Source organism: Babylonia areolata, chromosome 4 (assembly GCF_041734735.1).
Source record: "Babylonia areolata isolate BAREFJ2019XMU chromosome 4, ASM4173473v1, whole genome shotgun sequence".
In the NCBI taxonomy this organism is placed as follows: Eukaryota; Metazoa; Mollusca; class Gastropoda; order Neogastropoda; family Buccinidae; genus Babylonia; species Babylonia areolata.
In genome coordinates, this window is record NC_134879.1 from 2,406,862 (window position 1) to 2,428,574 (window position 21,713).

The 21,713-nt window shown below is 41.9% G+C and overlaps 1 protein-coding gene across 2 annotated transcripts in view; it reads right to left on the minus strand.

Moving 5' to 3' along the window:
• Positions 1–21,713, minus strand: part of LOC143280782 (uncharacterized) — a 48,220-nt gene that overhangs the window by 21,856 nt on the left and 4,651 nt on the right. The window contains exons 2-4 of one of the 2 annotated variants that reach the window (XM_076585458.1): positions 18,794–18,959; positions 16,537–16,702; positions 8,307–8,415 (exon numbers count right to left, since the gene is read on the minus strand). In XM_076585458.1, coding sequence (XP_076441573.1) covers positions 8,307–8,415; positions 16,537–16,702; positions 18,794–18,959 — 441 coding nt within the window. Of the gene's footprint in view, positions 1–8,306; positions 8,434–16,536; positions 16,703–18,793; positions 18,960–21,713 lie in introns of both variants that reach the window. The other variant, XM_076585457.1, reaches the window with a different exon arrangement.

Here is a 21,713-nt window from a genome sequence, read left to right on the forward strand (position 1 = left end):
AATGTTTCCTTAAAGTGTTTCCTTTCCTAGTGTATGCTGCTGCTGCTGCTGCTGCTGCTGATAATCATGATGATATTCTTCTTCTTCTTCTTCTGCGTTCACTCGTATGCACACGAGTGGGCTTTTACGTGTATGACCGTTTTTACCCCGCCATGTAGGCAGCCATACTCCATTTTCGGGGGTGTGCATGCTGGGTATGTTCTTGTTTCCATAACCCACCGAACGCTGACATGGATTACAGGATCTTTAACGTGCGCATTTGATCTTCTGCCTGCATATACACACGAAGGGGGTTCAGGCACTAGCAGGTCTGCACATATGTTGACCTGGGAGATCGGAAAAATCTCCACCCTTCACCCACCAGGCGCCGTCACCGTGATTCGAACCCGGGACCCTCAGATTGACAGTCCAACGCTTTAACCACTCGGCTATTGCGCCCGTCATGATGATATTCATAATGATGATGATGAAAATGTCAATCTGCTGATCAGATTTTGTGATCTAACACATATTCAGTCACACTAAAATAAATCCCTTAAATCTGACAGTTTTATAAATATTCCTATAAATACTGATACATATGATGATGACAATAAAACTGACAATTTGTTGATCAAATTTAGTGATCTAACATAAACAGTCACACTGATATAGTGACATAAACCACTCAGATCTGATGGTATAATACAAATTCTACAAATATTAATATATCTGATGACGATGATAAAACTGTCAATTTGTTGATCAAATTCAGTGATCTAACATATCATACAGTCACACTGATCTAAATCCCTCATTATCTGAAAGCATAATACACACTCTATAGATAAATACTGATACACATATAACACGATGCAGAGGAATTCACCATGACAATGACAGAATAATCAAGAAATGATGTGCTCAATCCATGGAAGGAAGGAACAGGCTTCAGTATATGCGCTTACCAAGAAATCTCAAATATATAATCAACATATACATATAAACTTTTACGTCAGTGTAGGTCTGATGCAACATAATGCTACAATGACAAGTATATCAATACTCACACAAAACATACGCAAGAATGCAAACAAATTAACCTTCAAGTGACACATCACTTTGACCTTTATGATAATAAAATTTGGGTGTATCGCTACTGGAAGGAAAGAAGGAAGATACATTGTTTAACATACACATTGTCGAACTGCTTTTTCAGTTTCAAACTGGTTCTCACTCTGAACGACATGGCTGGGAATAGTGATGTAGAAAGAAAAAACACAAATTCACATCCTGACCATCTTCAGGGACAAATGCTTTTTTTTCTTTCTTTTCTTTTTTTTTCTTTTTTGTCAGTACTGCTCTTTATCAGTTTTTTTTTTTCAGTCCCAGTGTTGCTACTGCTCTTTTTTTTAATACACTTTTTTTTGCTGTACTGCTAGTTCACTGCATGGTAGTTCGAGGGAGAGAGAGAGAGGAAGAAGGTATGGAGGGAACTATACTTAAAAAAAAAAAAAAAAAAAAAAAAAAAGTAAAAAGCTTGCACAAGAAAAAAAAAATGTTTAAAGTTTGCACACAAGGAAAAAAAAAACATTGTTGAAAGCTCGCATCAGAAAAAAAACAACAACCTTGCGACAATCTGACAAAAAAAAACCATCCACTGGCACTGCAATAGGAAACAATGACAGCTGTCACTTTCAGGCAAGGAGCGTCACATCACTTCACCCTGCCAGCAAAGTCATTCAGCGTCCACCAGTCATCAATTTCCACCACAGTCATGTGAGACAGTAGCCAATTTCCAACACGGGCACAGTACAGCAATTTCTAATGACAGGACAAGTTAGTAAATCATCAAATTTCCACCACAGTGAGTGAGTCAAAGCCACTCCTTTCTGTCAGCGATGCAAAGTCTTTCAATTTTCAGCACAGTTCGACAAAGCCATCAATTTTCACCACAGTGAGATGGCCATCAATTTCCACCACAGGACAAGACAAAGTCATCAATTTCCACCACTCTGAGACAAACTCATCACAAAGTCATCAATTTCTACCACACTGAAACAAGCCCTCAGTTTCCACCACACTAAGACAAAGTCCTCAATTTCCACCTCAACAAGACAGTCATCAACTTCACCACAGTGAGAAAAAGTCCTCAGTTTCAATGTTCATCACACTGGGACAAACTCATCACAAAGTCCTCAATTTCCACCACAGTGAGAGAAGTCCTCAATTTTTACCACAGCGAGGCAGTCACCAATTTCATCACAGTGAGAGAAGTCCTCAATTTTTACCACAGCGAGAGAAGTCCTCCATTTTTACCACAGCGAGGCGGTCACCAATTTCCACCACAGTGAGAGAAATCCTCAATTTTTACCACAGTGAGAGAAGCCCTCAATTTTTACCACAGTGAGAGAAGCCCTCAATTTTTACCACAGCGAGGCGGTCACCAATTTCCACCACAGTGAGAGAAGTCCTCAATTTTTACCACAGTGAGAGAAGTCCTCAATTTTTACCACAGTGAGAGAAGTCCTCAATTTTTACCACAGTGAGAGAAGTCCTCAATTTTTACCACAGTGAGAGAAGTCCTCAATTTTTACCACAGTGAGAGAAGTCCTCAATTTTTACCACAGCGAGGCAGTCACCAATTTCCACCACAGTGAGAGAAGTCCTCAATTTTTACCGCAGCGAGGCGGTCACCAATTTCCGCCACAGTGAGAGAAGTCCTCAATTTTTACCACAGTGAGAGAAGTCCTCAATTTCCACCACAGTGAGAGAAGTCCTCAATTTTTTACCGCAGCGAGGCAGTCACCAATTTCCACCACAGTGAGAGAAGTCCTCAATTTTTACCGCAGCGAGGCGGTCACCAATTTCCACCACAGTGAGAGAAGTCCTCAATTTCCACCACAGTGAGAGAAGTCCTCAATTTTTACCGCAGCGAGGCAGACACCAATTTCCACCACAGTGAGAGAAGTCCTCAATTTTTACCGCAGCGAGGCAGACACCAATTTCCACCACAGTGAGAGAAGTCCTCAATTTTTGCCACAGCGAGGCAGACACCAATTTCCACCACAGTGAGAGAAGCCCTCAATTTTTACCACAGCGAGGCAGACACCAATTTCCACCACAGTGAGAGAAGCCCTCAATTTTTACCGCAGCGAGGCAGACACCAATTTCCACCACAGTGAGAGAAGCCCTCAATTTTTACCGCAGCGAGGCAGACACCAATTTCCACCACAGTGAGAGAAGCCCTCAATTTTTACCACAGCGAGGCAGTCATCAATTTCACCACAGCGAGAAAAAGGCATCAGTTTCCACCAGAGTCAGACAAAGTCATCAATTTCCACCACACTGAGACAGTCATCAGGTTCAACCACAGCCAGACAGTCACTGATTCCCACCACAGTGAGAAAAAGTCCTCAATTTTTACCACAGTGTAACAAAATCATCAACTGCAAGCACTGTGAGACAAAGCAATCAGTCTCCACCAGAGGAGACAGAATCGTTAATTCCCACCACACTGAGACAAACTCATCGCAAAGTAATCAATTTTCACTACAGTGAGACAAAATCCTAAATTCCCACCTCATCAATTTTCACCACAATAAGTCAAAGGCATCAATTTTCAATTTCACCACAATAAGACAAAGGCATCAATCCTAAATTCCCACCTCACTGAGACAAACTCCTCAATGTTCACCACAGCGTGACCAAGTCATCAATTACCAACATAGTCAGACAAAGGCATCAATTTCCACCACAGCAGACAAACCTGTCAATTTCCACCTGAGCGAGACAGAGTCATCAATTTTCACCACAATAAGACAAAGGCATCAATTTTCAATTTCACCACCATAAGACAAAGGCATCAATATCCACCAAAGTGAGACAGTCATTAATGTCCACTGAAGTGAGACAAAGCCATTAATGTCCACCACAGAGAAACAGTCAACAATTTCACCACAACTGAGACAAAGACATCAACTTCCACCACAGTGAGATTGGTGTGACAGAAGACGGGCGCAATAGCCAAGTGGTTAAAGCATTGGACTGTCGATCTGAGGGTCCCGGGTTCGAATCACGGTGACGGCACCTGGTGGGTAAAGGGTGGAGATTTTTACGATCTCCCAGGTCAACATATGTGCAGCCCTGCTAGTGCCTGAACCTCCTTCGTGTGTATATGCAAGCAGAAGATCAAATACGCACGTTAAACATCCTGTAATCCATGTCAGCGTTTGGTGGGTTATGGAAACAAGAACATACCCAGCATGCACACCCCTGAAAACGGAGTATGGCTGCCTACATGGCGGGGTAAAAACGGTCATACACGTAAAAGTCCACTCGTGTGCATATGAGTGAACGTGGGATTTGCAGCCCACGAATGCAGAAGAAGAAGAAAAAGAAGGTGTGACAGAAGTGTCCACAATTTCCACAGGTGAGACAAAGTCATCAATTCTAATCACAGCGAGACAAAATCAAATGCCACAAAACTATTAAATTAAAAAAAATAAAAAAAATAAAAAAGGAGGCCATCAATTTCCACCAAAGTGAAACAAAGTAATTCAATTTCCACAAAAGTGAAACAAAGTAATCAACTTCCACAGCAGAGACACACATTCATTGATTTTCAACACACTGAGACAAAGTCAAAGATGTCCACCACAGCAAAAACTGTCCAGATGATCCAGCTTTCAGGATGTTCCCAAACAGTAAAAAAACAAAAAAAACAAACTCAGAACATCTGCAGATGGTTAAAACTTAAACTGAAGCAACAACAACCGCCAACCCCTCCCCTAAAAAAACAACAACAACAAAACCAGCCAAAGAAAACAAGATACATTAATGAATCAAAACGCTTCCCAAAAAAGCGACTGGAAAACAAGTGTTCAAAGCAATCAATCCTTTTCGATCGACTGGCCTGTATGAAAAGATGTTTGAGGTTTATCCCCTGAATGGCTGGAGTCACTTTCCAAGTGATCAATCACAACACAAACGTATACATCCTCTGCCGAGGTCAAATGCCTGAAGCGCTACGTGAGTCACACACAACCTCTCCTCAGCAGTGATAGGAACGGGGTAGTATGCCCAAGTACCAGTCAGTATCTGCTGGTATTGACAGATCATAGTGTTTTTATGATGTATGGTCATGAGGATGACCGGTTAGTATTTTGCTGATACTGAAAGATGGTAATCATCCCTAATGTTTCATGATGTAGGATCATGAAGATGTTTACTTCTTTTATGTCAGCAATTCTTGCAGTGAAAGCGAGACCCTTTCCTATACTGATGGACAGAATCACTGCATACATGAAGAACACATCATGTAATCATCACCACCATCGCCACTATCTTTTTAACAATGCCGCAATCGCAATCACAAACATAAAAACAGTAACAGCAACAGCTGAAACACCCCCACCACTCTCCCAAACATACACATGCAAGCACACACTTTGAAGTGCACCAAATAAACTTAGGACAACATTTCTACTTCTCAACAAATGACAAAACGGGAAATTGTTTGCAATATATCTTTAAATATATCTGGTTCGAATCACGGCACAGTCACCAGTATTTTCTCTCCCTCCACTAGACCTTGAGTGGTGGTCTGGACGCTAGTCATTTGGATGAGACGATAAACCGAGGTCCCTTGTGCAGCACGCACTTAACACATGTAACAGAACCCACGGCAACAAAAGGGTTGCCCCTGGCAACATTCTGTTGAAAATTCCACTTCGATAGGGGGAAAAAAAAAACCCCAAAACAAAAAAAACAAAAAACAAACTGCTGCAGGAAAAAATACAAAAAGAATGGGTGGCACTCTCAGTGCAGCGACGCACTCTCCCTGAGGAGAGCAGCCCGAATTTCACACAGAGAAATCTGTTGTGACAAAAATCACTAATACAACACAATACAATACAGACCTTAAGGCTTAGACTGGATATCCAAAAAATGTTAACCGACTGGAATGATAACTGTCATATGTTGTCTAATTCTGGACAGAGGCCCGTATGCCCATTTATTCATCATTACCCTCTTGCTACAACACGGTATATGCTATTGACCTCAGTGGATAAACACCAGTGCTAAGATGCATCCTGTTACCACTGACGTTTCATCGATCCTGCCACTGATTTGTCGTTAGTGCCTCAATTTGAACAAAACAAATTCCTACTTGGAGTGCCATGAGGGTGTTTCATTCATTTATATATTTTGCCATTTGATTCTTCTCCCACATCGCAGACATGATTGTCATGGTGGTGGTTTTTTATTTTGCTTTTTTTTTAATAAGTTTTGAAAAACTTGTCACAGAGACAGTGTATGTGTAGGATGCGGGGTGGAGGCCCGTGTGTGTGTGTGTGTGTGTGTCTGTGTGTGTGAGTGTTTGCGTGCGTGTGTGTATGTGTGTGTGCGTGTGTGTGTGTGAGCGTTTGCGTGTGTGTGTGTATGTGTGTGTGTGTGTGTGTGTATGTGTGTCTCTGTGTGTGTCTATGTGTGCGTCTATGTGTGTGTGTGTGTGTGTGTGTGTGTGTGTGTATGTGTGTGTGCGCGTGTGTGTGTGTGTGTGTGAGTGTGAGTGTGTGTGTGTGTGTGTGTGTGTGTGTGTGTGTGTGTGTGTGTGTGTGTGTGTGTGTGTGTGTGTGTGTGTGTGTGTGTGAGTGTGTGTGAGCGTTTGCGTGCGTGTGTGTATGTGTGTGCGTGTGCGTGCGTGCATGCTTGTGTGTGTGCATGTGTGTGTTGGTCTTAATCTTTACATCTTTCCACTCTGAACTGGCGAGAGAGGCTGGGGAAGAAAAAAAAAAAGGAGGACGTGGTAGGGGCAGAGGCAGATTCATAAATGACTCTACAGACAGGACAGGCATCCAACACTGTATTCAAAATCATGCTGTGTACAGCCCAGCCCACCACAAACTGCCATTTCAGGCTGAAATCCAAACCGAAAAAAAACGAACAAAAAAAACAACAACAAAAAAACTCCAAACTGTCAAAATACATGTATTCAAAAGGAGACTAGAAAACAGGGAAAAAAAACCAACAGAAGCAGTAAAAATAACTGACAAAAAGACAGGAGAAAAACAATGGAAGGATTGTATAAAAAAAAAAAATAAATAAATAAAAAGGAATCACAAGTATTCCAGAAAACTATTCCTTCTTCCTTGTTGCATCAACGAACAATGCATGCATACATGCAGATCTTCCCTTTCGACACAGCTTCCTTGGTTTCAAGGTTATCCAACAAGGAAAAAAAAGTCCTAACCACACAAAGTTTCAATCCCTGGCAACAATTTCAAACCGTGATCCACAGGTGTAAGCCTTATACATACATGCCCTCTCTCTCTCTCTCTCTGAGATGGGCAGACTGCTACGCTGTATGATATCATTTTTCTCCCCTCCCCTTTCTTTCTCTCTCTCTCTGATGAGCAAAATGCCATTCGATTTATGTTGCCACTGTTTAATTGATTCGTTGGTGGAAATGTATGTTAATCGATTGTGAAGATAGTTAAATTGACAAATGTTATTTGAATATTCTCTCTCTCTCTCTCTCTCTCTCCCCCTCCCTCTCTGTGACTACGTAATCGGGTCGATGGCCTCGGGTTACTTAGATATCAACCTCAGCAGTAGTCTACGATGATTGTGCGTATACATACCGTTAGATATTGTTTTGTCTTCCTTATGAAAAGCAATAGAATGTTGTGAAAAGTGTAGGAGGGAGGGAACGTTCAAAGGGGTGGGAGAGGGGGGGAGCGTGTTTTCCACGGTGATATGAGCATGTTGCTTAAGTCATTAAACCATTTGAATCTTGAATCTTGAATCTCTCTGATGAGCAGACTGCACGGTGGGTTTATGTCTGGAGAGCAAGTACTCTGCCTTTTACCTGCAGCTTTACTCTACATCCAGTTGCAATACCCATAAGTATGTATGTCACAGACAAATGACTTACCTCAAATAGATCTCACTCTATAAAAACAAACAAACAAACATACATTCACACATTTCAGTGATTTTTTTTTCCTCTGACAAAAACTCATGCTAATATTTCAAGTCAAGGGAAGTGAAGTGAAGTGTACTTTATCATCTCAAATGAACGGTTCAGTTCAGAATACAAACTATACTAAGCAAGAATGAACGAAACTAGAATAGTGGGTTGGTACGAGAACACTTGTACCCGGTACACAGGGGAAATAATCATGGAACGAGTTAACTCGTACCATGAGTTAATCCTGGTTTCAGCCCATAACCAAAACCACACAGGGACAGCCCACTTTTTCTTCTTCTTCTCTTTTTTTTTCTTCTTTTTCTTCTTTTTGTTTCACCCCTTGGTCACTGACCTGTTCATCTCTTGTGAGCTGTTGATGGCAGCGGGTTGGTGAGCGTTGCTGACGTTGGACTGGGCGTACACCGCTGGCTGTGGGGGTGGAGGGGCTGGGGTGACTGGAGCTGGGGTACGATACATGTCTGCAGACATCAGCATCAGGTTTTCGGTTTCATTGACTGCGGAACCCCCCCCCATACCCTTACCCCCTTCCTTCTACACACAAATCCACTCCCCAAGCCCTAACCCCACCCCTCTACATCATCAATCACAGTATTTGTATTTCTCTTTTTATCACAACATATTTCCCTGTGTGAAATTCGGGCTGCCCTCCCCAGGGAGAGCACGTCGCTACACTACAGCGCCACCCTTTTTTTTTTTTTTTCATTTTTTCCTGCGTGCAGTTTTATTTGTTTTTCCTACTGAAGTGGATTTTTCTACAGAATTTCGCCAGGAACAACTCTTTTGTTGCCATGGGTTCTTTTACGTGCGCTAAGTGCATGCTGCACACGGGACCTCGGTTTATCGTCTCATCCGAATGACTAGCGTCCAGACCACCACTCAAGGTCTAGTGGAGGGGGAGAAAATATCAGCGGCTGAGCCATGATTCGAACCAGCGCGCTCAGATTCTCTCGCTTCCTAGGCGGACGTGTTACCTCTAGGCCACCACTCCACTGTTAATAATAGTAATAGTAACACCATGTCATTGCTACCCCTCTTGTCCTGGTTCCTTCTTGCAAAATATACATTATGCGCTGATGAATTTCACACACACACGCACACACACACACACGTATTTTCCCTAGCGTTGTCTCTCCCTATTCACCCTCCACATGTACACACACTTTTACCCCCACTCCCCTCCCACAACCCCTACCCCCATGTTTTTTTGTTTGTTTTTTTCCCCCCCGTCTAATATCACTTCAAGTGGAAAGACGTTAAACTGAAGACAACACACACACGTGCTTATGAATGTCACATACACAAAACACACACACACACACACAGAGTATTGCTTCTATGCCCTCCCTCATCTCCCAGATGTAGCTCCTCCAAGTAACTCCCTCTGCACCACATTATATCTGCAACCCTTCACCACACCCACAAAACCTTGTGAAATCTGTACTTGATACCCCCCCACCAAAAGGAAACACACATATATAATTCTTTCATAAATGCAAATTCACACACCCATACATGCACATGCACACACATGCGCACACACACAAGACCCGTTCATCATAACCTTCATGATATATATACTTAAAATTGTCAGTCAGTACTAATAAAGATGTGCTGTAGAATGGCTTGCCTGCGGGATGAGGGTGCTATAGATTTAGTGATTTTGACAGACATTTTTTAAACAACAACAACAACAACAACACACACACACAGAGTTTCAGTTTCACTTTCTGAAGAAGGCGTCACTGCGTTCAGACAAATCCATACATGCAACACTACATCTGCTAGGCAGATGCCTGACCAGCAGCATAACCCAGCATGCCCCCCCCACCCCCTCCCACACACACACACCCTCTCTCTCTCTCTCACTCTGGGAGAAGAAAACTAAGGCAGTATAAGTTTCACGGTTCTTCAGCAGGAGTATTCCTTACAAAGCTTAATCACTCGGTTTATAATGTGGTGCAGATGGGGCTAGAGGAGGGTAGAGCTATAAGGAATAGCGTGTGTGTGTGTGTGTGTGTGTGTGTGTGTGTGTGTGTGTGTGTGTGTGTGTGTGTGTGTGTGTGTGTGTGTGTTTGTGTGTGTGTGTGTGTTTGTGTTTGTGTGTGTGTGTGTTTGTGCGTGAGTGTGTGTGTGTGTGTGTGTGTGTTTGTGTGTGAGTGTGTGTGTGTGTGTGTGTGTGTGTGTGTGTGTGTGTGTGTGTGTGTGTGTGTGTGTGTGTGTGTGTGCGTGTGTGTGTGTGTGTGTGTGCGTGTGTGCGTGTAAGCATTTACAATGCTTAATCATTCAGAAAAGGACACATTCAGATAAATAAGAAACAATCCAGGGAAGCATTGTATGTTAACAGCAAAAAGTAAAAAAAACCTTGTATTCAATTTCAATCATCTGTTATTTTAAAATTTATTTCTGACAGTACAAATTCAGCGATCAAAAGTCAAATTCAACTCATTCTAGGTCTTGGAATGGTCCAGGCTCATTAACCCATCTGTGATTAATGCGCACTCTCTCTACAAACTATGATAAAAAAATTTTTTTTTTAAAGTATAATGGACTGGACTGCTGCCATCATCCCCCCCCACCCCACCCCCCCTTCATTACATTGTGAAACTCATCACAGCTTATCTGCATATTCTGCTCTGTCAGACAGGAACAAGGAAAGAAGGAAAACAACCTCAATTCAAATTACAGTAATTCAACGGATGCCATGGATCCTGTCGAGCAGGATGGAGAATGTGATGAGCTGTTCACAAACATAATGCACAGAAGGGGGGGGGGGCGGGGGGGGGTACAGTCACAGAAGTCGTGGGAAGAAATTATGACATCTTGATCTGCTGGTGGGATGGGCATGCGGATGCACGGAACGGACAAAAAGTAAAGTGGTTTCAGTTCCAGTTTGAAGGAGGCGTCAAACTGTGTGTGGACTGGTCCAGAAGTCGTGGGAAGAAATTATGACATCTTGATCTGCTGGTGGGATGGGCATGCAGATGCACGTAACGGACAAAAAGTAAAGTGGTTTCAGTTCCAGTCTGAAGGAGGCGTCAAACTGTGTGGACTGGTCCATATACACAGCTGTGTTACATGTGTCTTTGAACGCAACTTTCACATTCGCAATTACACTGTTAGCATTTAATCATCTAATACTTTGATAGACTTGTTAGTTCACTTTCTGTCAAGGAAGTTTATTTTGTTTCCACTTGTTTGGAGTCCCGATTTCATAAGGCAATGAGCAGGGAAAGACCAATGAAAAAGTGGTATTCACTGATCTCTGACCTCATCAACTATACCATTTAGAATCAAAAGTCCCATTGCTACCTACCAGTAATACTTTTTTTTTTCCCCTTCCATGATGCTGATGGTAAAGCGTGAATTTATTCAAATTCGTGTCATAAAATCCTTGAGTAAAGCTACACCACCAGTGCACTTGATGAGTCACATAACTGAAATGCATTGCCTATTGTTGCTAACCTTTGCTGTACATCACCAGAAAACCTATTTGCATACATTACCGACCGGTACAAAAACAAACAGCGAAGAATGTGGGTGCAAACTAACCCATGGTTTTCACAGGACTTCAAGCAACACCCCTTCCCATACAATGTGGGCGCAACCTCACACTTGTGGGTGCGGAAATCACTTTCACTTTTTTCGTGAGATCATGTCACTGTAAAAACTGCAAGTTAACAATAGATAAGCTTTTTTGACTCACTTGTGTAAACAAAGTGAGTCTATGTTTTAACCCGGTGTTCGGTTGTCTGTGTGTGTGTGTGTGTGTGTGTGTGTGTGTGCGTGTGTCTGTGTGTGTGTGTGTCCGTGGTAAACTTTAACATTGACATTTTCTCTGCAAATACTTTGTCAGTTGACACCAAATTAGGCATAAAAATAGGAAAAATTCAGTTCTTTCCAGTCATCTTGTTTAAAACAATATTGCACCTCTGGGATGGGCACAAAAAAATAAAAAAAATGAAGCCTAATTATATGCAAACTGCATTTACTGTTATATTAATATTTTTTGTATTCTCTAAACATGGCACTTTGATCTGATATTCTGACCCAACAACAAGAGCAGTCATTATTATCATTTTTTTTGTGTTCAAACAGGAACTTCTTTTGCTAAGCATGGAAGTTTTAGTTGTTTTGCAAACGTTTTGGTGCAGATGGTAAAAAAGGGAAATTACTCTGTAATTAATGCTAGGGGACTTAATTCGCTTTAAACTGATCTTTCTCATCTTAAACATTACATTTTGAAATTATACACAATACATAAAAAGCTTGGATTTTTTTTTTTTCAGTGTATCACAAGTGAGTCTTGAATTTCAGGCCTTGCCTCTCTTGCTGTTTCTGGTTTTCACCCACACTTTGCTGCCACAGCAAAATGAAGGAACCACAGACACGTAGGTCTCTGATAGGCAGGTGTGATGGGCAAGCAAAACCAGAAGCACAAGGCCTCTGGTCTACTGTATCTGTATGAAATGGTACACAGTCTTTGTTACTTGTGACATTACTTTGAAGATGCTGCTGTGCACGGCGCCAGGGGAATTAGGTTCACAAGAAAACATTATCTGGGTGCACGAGCACTCATGATGTGTGTGTGTGTGTGTGTGTGTGTGTGTGTGAAAGTTTTCTAGCCTCCTTATCTGAACTTTACAAACTATTCCTATTCCTAGCACCCACCTTGAACTTAGAAAATGACTCAGTTAAGTTCAAAATGACTAAGTTTCTCTATCTCTCTGTCTCTCTTTGGCACCATTATGTCTTGGATGGATTTCTCCATTTCAAATAGCGAATACCACTTTTTGGCATTTCGTAAGTGAAATACAAATTCTCCATCTATCTGTCCCTGCCACACACACACACACACACACACAGAGGCCAGCACAGTATTATTTTCTGAAACTCATTAAGCTGAGAGCTTTTACAGTCAGGTTTTTTTTTTTTTTTTTTTTTAATTTTTTAATTCAAGTGTTACGGCAACATAAAAAAAAATGTACATGTGCAAGCTTACAGCTGTGACTGATACCTGCCCGTATTCTTAAATCTGTGATGAAAAATCAATGTGAAGCTGCCATTTTCCCCAGCGAACCCAAAAAGGAAAAGCTGAAGACACATCTCTTTTGCAGGTCTTAAAGGTGAATTTCCTGTTCATTCATCTAGGCCTAAGACCCGACAGTTTTCCTTGTTCCTCACAAACATGTTCTGGGATGTTCACAAAAATTAAAAATGAACCTGACGCTTAGTAAATGGATGTTAAACATGACTTGATCGAATCTGACCTACAAATGGGGTTTATACACTGTTAAACAGAATCCTGATGCTAAGCAATGGAGTTGTTATTTTGTGACAAACGTTGGTCAGTGGTGTTAAAAAAGTGACAAACCTGATGTGAATGGCAGGGACTTAATTCGCTTTGAAGCAATGATCTGTTCTAATCTTAAACATGACATGAAATTTTACACAATTACATAAAACTGGATTGTTCATGGTTTTATCACAATGGTTGACAGGCCTTGACTCTGCTTGCATTTTGGTTTTACCAATTTTGTACAGCAAACTGATGGACCAAGGAGTAGTTCAAGCATGTATGGCAAGCAAACCAGATGCAGCAAGGGCGTTACGAACTGTATGAAAGGGACACATCCTATGTGACTTGTGGGTTACATACTTTGAAGACTGTGTGCACGGGCAGGGATAGGTTTAAAACATTTGCAGAACCTGATGTGAGTGGGGTGTGTATGTAGAGATGTGTGGTGTGGATGTTTTTAGCGCCTGATCTGAATGGGTTACAAACTATTATATCAGCACACCTTGACTAGAATGACGGTTGTTCAAAATGTAGACAAGCACCTGTTTCTGGCACAATGGGGGTTACCAATTTAAAGGAAACCTATTTGGCATCGAGGTGAAAATACAAACCTATCTATCATGTGCCCTGCACAAACAAACACACACAGAGGAGCAATGGTATTACTGAAACTGTAAAGCAGAACTTTGCAGTCAGGTTTTATTGTTACAAACAGGTTACGCACATAAAACTGTGCTGAGCAATTTACATCGGTGACTGAACCTCGATTCTTAATCGGGGTGATGTAAAGACATGTAAGCTGACCCAGCGACAAGGAGGACAAAGTGGAAGAACCTATTTTGAAAGGTCTTAAAGGTGGAATACCTGTCATTATGCTGAGCAGTTGGTGTGTTCACGTAACCTGATGCTGAGCAATGGGATGTTACAAACTGTAGACAGAACCTGATGCTGAGCAATGGGGTGTTACAAACTGTAGACAGAACCTGATGCTGAGCAATGGGGTGTTACAAACTGTAGACAGAACCTGATGCTGAGCAATGGGAGATTACAAACTGTAGACAGAACCTGATGCTGAGCAATGGGGTGTTACAAACTGTAGACAGAACCTGACGCTGAGCAATGGGGTGTTGCAAACCCTAGACAGGACCTGATGCTGAGCAATGGGATGTTACAAACTGTAGACAGAACCTGACGCTGAGCAATGGGGTTTTGCAAACCCTAGACAGGACCTGATGCTGAGCAATGGGATGTTACAAACTGTAGACAGAACCTGATGCTGAGCAATGGGATGTTACAAACTGTAGACAGAACCTGATGCTGAGCAATGGGGTGTTACAAACTGTAGACAGAACCTGATGCTGAGCAATGGAGTGTTACAAAACTGTAGACAGAACCTGATGCTGAGCAATGGGGTGTTACAAACTGTAGACAGAACCTGATGCTGAGCAATGGGATGTTACAAACTGTAGACAGAACCTGATGCTGAGCAATGGGATGTTACAAACTGTAGACAGAACCTGACGCTGAGCAATGGGGTGTTACAAACTGTGGACAGAACCTGATGCTGAGCAATGGGGTGTTACAAACTGTGGACAGAACCTGATGCTGAGCAATGGGGTGTTACAAACTGTAGACAGAACCTGACGCTGAGCAATGGGGTGTTACAAACTGTAGACAGAACCTGATGCTGAGCAATGGGGTGTTACAAACTGTAGACAGAACCTGATGCTGAGCAATGGGGTGTTACAAACTGTAAACAGAACCTGACGCTGAGCAATGGCATGTTACAAACTGTAGACAGAACCTGACGCTGAGCAATGGGGTGTTACAAACTGTAGACAGAATCTGATGCTGAGCAATGGGGTGTTACAAACCTGTTCTGTGTAACCTGATGCTGAGCAATGGGATGTTACAAACTGTAGACAGAACCTGATGCTGAGCAATGGGATGTTACAAACTGTAGACAGAACCTGACGCTGAGCAATGGGTGTTACAAACTGTAGACAGAACCTGACGCTGAGCAATGGGGATGTTACAAACCTGTGACAGAACCTGATGCTGAGCAATGGGTGTTACAAACTGTGGACAGAACCTGATGCTGAGCAATGGGGTGTTACAAACTGTAGACAGAACCTGATGCTGAGCAATGGGATGTTACAAACTGTGGACAGAACCTGATGCTGAGCAATGGGGTGTTACAAACTGTAGACAGAACCTGATGCTGAGCAATGGGGTGTTACAAACTGTAGACAGAACCTGATGCTGAGCAATGGGGTGTTACAAACTGTAGACAGAACCTGATGCTGAGCAATGGGGTGTTACAAACTTGTTCTGTGTAACCTGATGCTGAGCAATGGGATGTTACAAACTGTAGACAGAACCTGATGCTGAGCAATGGGATGTTACAAACTGTGGACAGAACCTGACGCTGAGCAATGGGGTGTTACAAACCGTAGACAGAACTAGCTGTCAGCTGTCTAGCTGACCAACAGGTGCAGAACAAGACAGCGTATTTCAATCCAAAACAAGAGAAAAGATCCTGTCATTTTCATTGTCAAAAGGTCTGCTGGTGAAGATTGCATGGTGACAAGTTTCGTGCCATTCTACTGTAGGAGACTTTGCTTAAAACATTGTTGAATTTTTTTTTATTGGTAAATTTGGTGAAATATTGCCTTGTGCATTCCAACCGCTTGGCCCCCCCCCCCCCCCCCCTACACACACCCCCCGCAACACCACCACCGGCTTCCTTTTCTCTAGAAATTATCACACTCCTCACCAAGAGTAAACAAGTACGTTGGTGAGTGGGCATGTTTTTTTTTGTTAGTGTGAATGCATGTCAGTGTTTCTGCTGAAATGAATGAATGCATACATGTCTAATTGCGTCTAATTCACCTTATGAGTGGACATCAAACTAATGAGAAGAAGATGAAGAACAGAAGTTGATGACCAGGAAAAAAAAACAAATGCTGGCTGAAATGTCTGGACCATTATCAATTATGGCATTGATCATAATAAAGCAAAATTTATCTTCACAATTCTCATATCAAATCATGAACCTGATTCCCTAAACAGCAGAAAAGTTGTAATAAGTTTAACCATACGGATGAAAAAAAAAACTACAACACACAACAACATGTGCATAGATCTAACTATATAAGCATAAATGGGCCAGAGGAGACATTTACACCTCAATAACAAACTATGCAACTGATAATGATAGACACATATATATCTATACGACGGAAATATGTTCTTTATCACTTACTCATGAGCGCTTCCAAAGCTGTGAGCATAGCCTGGGAGAAATTCTCCGCTTCTTCTCGGCTGGCGAAGTTGAGGCCATACACTTGGCGGTTGTCACGCCATTGATGGAAGGTGGGGGTGGCCTGGTTGTATTTCAGCCCTTTCAGTATCGCACAATTTATCACCACCTGCAACACATTTTACAGCACTGGTGGTTTGTATTTTTTTCTTCCCAGAGCACATGTCAGAAACACAGAACAAATGTAAAAAAAAAAAATATATACATGTATAACAATTCTTTCTTTCTGAAAGTGACCTGCCCATGGACAAAGTCAAGCAGCAGAAACAAACAGCTCTGCCTTAAAATATAATTATAAACAGTTTCCTACTTTCTATAATGTTTAAATAATTTATTTCAATACAAACTAGACGGGCGCAATAGCCGAATGGTTAAAGCGTTGGACTTTCAATCTGAGGGTCCCGGGTTCGAATCACGGTGACGGCGCCTGGTGGGTAAAGGGTGGAGATTTTTACGATCTCCCAGGTCAACATACGTGCAGACCTGCTAGTGCCTGAACCCCCTTCGTGTGTATATGCAAGCAGAAGATCAAATACGCACGTTAAACATCCTGTGATCCATGTCAGCGTTGGGTGGGTTATGGAAACAAGAACATACCCAGCATGCACACCCCTGAAAACGGAATATGGCTGCCTACATGGCGGGGTAAAAACGGTCATACACGTAAAAGCCCACTCGTGTGCATACGAGTGAACGCAGAAGAAGAAGAAGAAAATACAAACTGATTTGCTGAATCAGTGAATGGGAATTTGACGTTCTGTGCAGTGTGTTCATAGAAGTGTGCCACAATGTAACCATTTGTGCATCGTACTGTGTTTATGGCTGTAACTCAGCCTTTGTACCGGTGACCTTTTGGAGAGGTGCACTCCACAGTAACCTTTTAAAAAGGTTCAATAACATTAAAAAATATGAAAATTCATACTTGTACAAAATGTCTACAATCACCAGCATGTGTGACGAAGGGACATGAAACAAATCTCCACTCCACTTTCTTTCTGCATTCATGGGCCGCACCTTCCGTGTTCACTTGCACAGCTGCATGTGGGCTTTCATCTGGCGGAGTGTTTTTACTCGCCATATACAAGCAGCCATACTCTGTTCCCACCGGTGTGCATGCTGGCTGTGTTTGTGTTCCTACATCCCACCAAACAATGACATGGATTACGGGCCAGATCTTTCAAATGTGCACGTTTGATCTTCTGCAGGTGTACACTCTATGTTATAGATGCATTCACAAAACTGCCCTTTCCTATCTCTGCGGCTGCCTTCACCTCTACACTCCATCTCGCTCACTACGATCGGCTTCGGATCCACTCTGTTTACGCATACCCAGATTCAAACACTTGACTGTTGGCCGCCGTTCTTTCTCTGTCTCTGGACCTTGCAATTGGAATGAACTTCCTCATTCGCTTCGTCAAGTCTCTACACTCAGCTCTTTCAAGTCTGGCCCAAAATAGCCTCCCTTGCCTGCCCTTCCTTGTCTTCAGTTTCTACAGTTTTAGAGTTATGCATGCGTGTGAATGACTGGTGTGAAAGCGCTTTGATTTGTCTCTGCACAAGATCCAGTGCTATATAAATACCATTATTATTATTATTATTACACACAAAGGGGATCAAGCACTAGCAGGTCCGCTGATACACTGACCTAAGAGAACAGAAAAATGTCTACCCTTTATCCTCAAGCTGCCAATACCAAGCCATAACTCAGGGCCCTCAAATTGAAAGTCAAATGAGATTTAACCCTCCAGTTACTGCACCTGTCCCAACAATAGCCATGCTGAAATGATGTCCTCATATAGGCCTGAGTGTAAGATAAACAATATAACATTTTTTGCTCTTTCAACTAAGACTTCAACCCAATGGTACAAACCAGCATCCCAATCAGCTAGCACATGGACCAATAAAAAAACCCACCCCCCCAAAAAACAAAACAAAACAAACATGTATATTCTGGGCCACTTTAATAAAGGTAAGAATAACCATACATTCTCTCAGACTCCAGGGGTGCATGGACTTTTGTGTGTGGGTCTATGTGTGTGTGTGTGTGTGTGTGATATTTGTGTGTGTGTGTGTGTGCGCGCGCGCGCATGTGTGTGTGTACCTTTATGCACCCATGCATGCATGCGTGTGTTAGTGTCTTTATGAGTTTAGGAGTGTGTGCATGTGTGTACACAAGTACTTTTTCTTTGTCAGTCACTACCTCATGATCCTGAAGCTTCCGGCCCACCACCCGGAATGTGTTGTTGGTGGTGTGGTGGTAGATCTGCACTTTGGACAGCCCCTGTGTGTTCCCGCTTGGCACCCATTTCTTGCTCTGATCGTCGTAGATCATCACAGAGGCACGTGACGACACAATCGCCACTTCACTGCAACAGCAGACGAAACAGCAGGTTAATTACGTACAGCAGAAACAACCATGGCATATGACTTGTGAGATAGAATCAATTTGTTAATGTGTCACGCCGCACCGTTTTTACAATGTGGCATCACCGCTTAAATCTATCATTCAGTAGTACTCTTCCTATGCTGACTCAAAAATTACATGATCTTGTTTCAATGCTGTCAGTGTCAAAAATTCATCACTGTGGCATATGACTTGTCAGATAGAATCAAATTATCAATCTGTCAGGCCATACTGTTTTACAATGCAGCATCACAGCTTAAATCTATCATTCAATACTGTTTCAATACTGGCCAATATGATCTTGTTTCAACACAGTGAAAAATTCATCACCAACCGTGTTTTTTAAATTTGTTCTTGTAGTTTCTAGATTAGCAGGAATCACATGTAAGCCATGAAGGCTTTGCCACTTGTTTGTAAATTGTGCTTTACATAAGATATATATGCATGAACATGAGCACACTGGTATGCAGATGTCCATGTCCAACTGTGAATGAGAACATTTTGTGTGTTTGCATGTGTATTGGTATGCTAACACAGTCACATGCAAAAACTGATTAATAAAATAGCATAGAAAAGAACATGATGTATTGAAGGGAATTCAATCACAGATTTTTTTGCATTCCACCAGCACTACTAAAAAAAAAAGTAAAATGCAAAGTGAATATTTTTAGCTCAATTCTACACATCTGCATAAACACACACACACACACGCACACACACACACACACACACACACACCATGTGCACACAGGTGTCTGCAAGTAATAATGTATATATATATATATCAAACTTTAAATGTACCTGCACACCCACTCAATCTCCACACCCACTGCACACAAAACTGAACGTGCATGCACATCCACATACATAAAAGCACACTCAAGTTCTAGACACACCCATACTGTCCTACACCTTTGCAAAACTTACCTACACCCCAAAGAAGGGGTTACAAAAGCAACACCACCACCACCACCAACAACAACAAGCCCCCCCCCCCCCCCACCTCCCCCACCCCCCCCCAAAAAAAACACACCCCAAGACCGAAAACAAAAATAAGATTCCATGAACATGAGTATTAAATCATTTACGCACTACAGCAGAGCTGGCATGGGAAAGGGATTGACTAAAGCAGATCCTTGCACAGTGCACAAGCAAACACTTCAGAAACTGACTGACGCTGAAAGGACACTCAAGTTCTAGACACACCGATACTGTCCTACACCTTTGCAAAACTTATCTGCACCCCAAAGAAGGGGTTACAAAAGCAACACCACCACCACCACCAACAACAACAACCCCCCCCAAAAAAAACACCCCAAGACCGAAAACAAAAATAAGATTCCGTGAACATGAGTATTAAATCATTTACGCACTACAGCAGAGCTGGCATGGGAAAGGGATTGACTAAAGCAGATCCTTGCACAGTGCACAAGCAAACACTTCAGCACTGACTGACGCTGAAAGGACACTCAAGTTCTAGACACACCCATACTGTCCTACACCTTTGCAAAACTTATCTGCACCCCAAAGAAGGGGTTACAAAAGCAACACCACCACAACCACCAACAAAAAACAACAAAAAAACCCCCAAGACCGAAAACAAAAATAAGATTCCATGAACATGAGTATTAAATCATTTATACACTACAGCAGAGCTGGCATGGGAAAGGGATTGACTAAAGCAGATCCTTGCACAGTGCACAAGCAAACACTTCAGAAACTGACTGACGCTGAAAGGAGGCTTTCTTCTCAACATAAGGGATCAGCCGAGCATGGAATCATGATGTAAGGCGAGAAGAATCTTGCCTGGAAGCACTGAAACATTCTTCGACTGTAAGAACTAGCAGCAGGGACAGTCGTGGGGGTGGGTGGAAGGGGGGGGGGTACTTGTTATCCATGCGTGAAGGAGATGCTTACCTCCTTTCTCTTCCTTCCTCCCACTCCCTGCCCGGTTTCATAATGGCTCTAGTGTTGTTGAAAACCTAAGTTTCGCCAGACGGCTTACTGTTTAAAAATAAATTTGTTAAGTAAGTGATTATATAGTGTGCGTGCACATATACTTACACGCATGTATATATATGTGTATATGTGCGTGCATGTGCATGTGTGTTCTATCTTTTCTTTGAAGACACTTTTTTTTCTTAAATTTTTATTTTATCTTCTTTTTTTTTTCTTTTTTTTTTTAAATTACATTTGATTAATCGATATTGTTAAAATAGTCCTGTTAATGTTATGAAAATCTATGTGCTCATAAAAAAGATTGAACATTTTTATAAAAAAAATACACTCAACTGTAGCTGTCCATCTGTAAGATTGAACTCTAATAAATGAAAACAGAAAAAAAAACCCAACAACAACTAAAGTAGTTTATTGACAATTTAAGAAAAAAAAAAAAATGCTTACTGATAATCTGAAGAAGAAAAAAAAGTGTGTATGATGACTGAAAACAGAATGGTATTTCCATTGAAACTTCTTTAAGTTTCTCCACACTTTATGTTTTTGTTTTCTGAGCAATGTAAATTATAAAAACTACCAACCAAAGTCAGCAGTAGAAGTGAATATATAAAAACAACAACAACTCAATGATCGTGTAAGAAGGGAAAAGAAATGTGTATTTATTATCATAAATATTGTGTACTTATTATAAACTTAACATGGAACTGCACAGACGCTGTGATGAAAACTTAGCCGACCAGCTCAGTGGCTGTACAGAAAG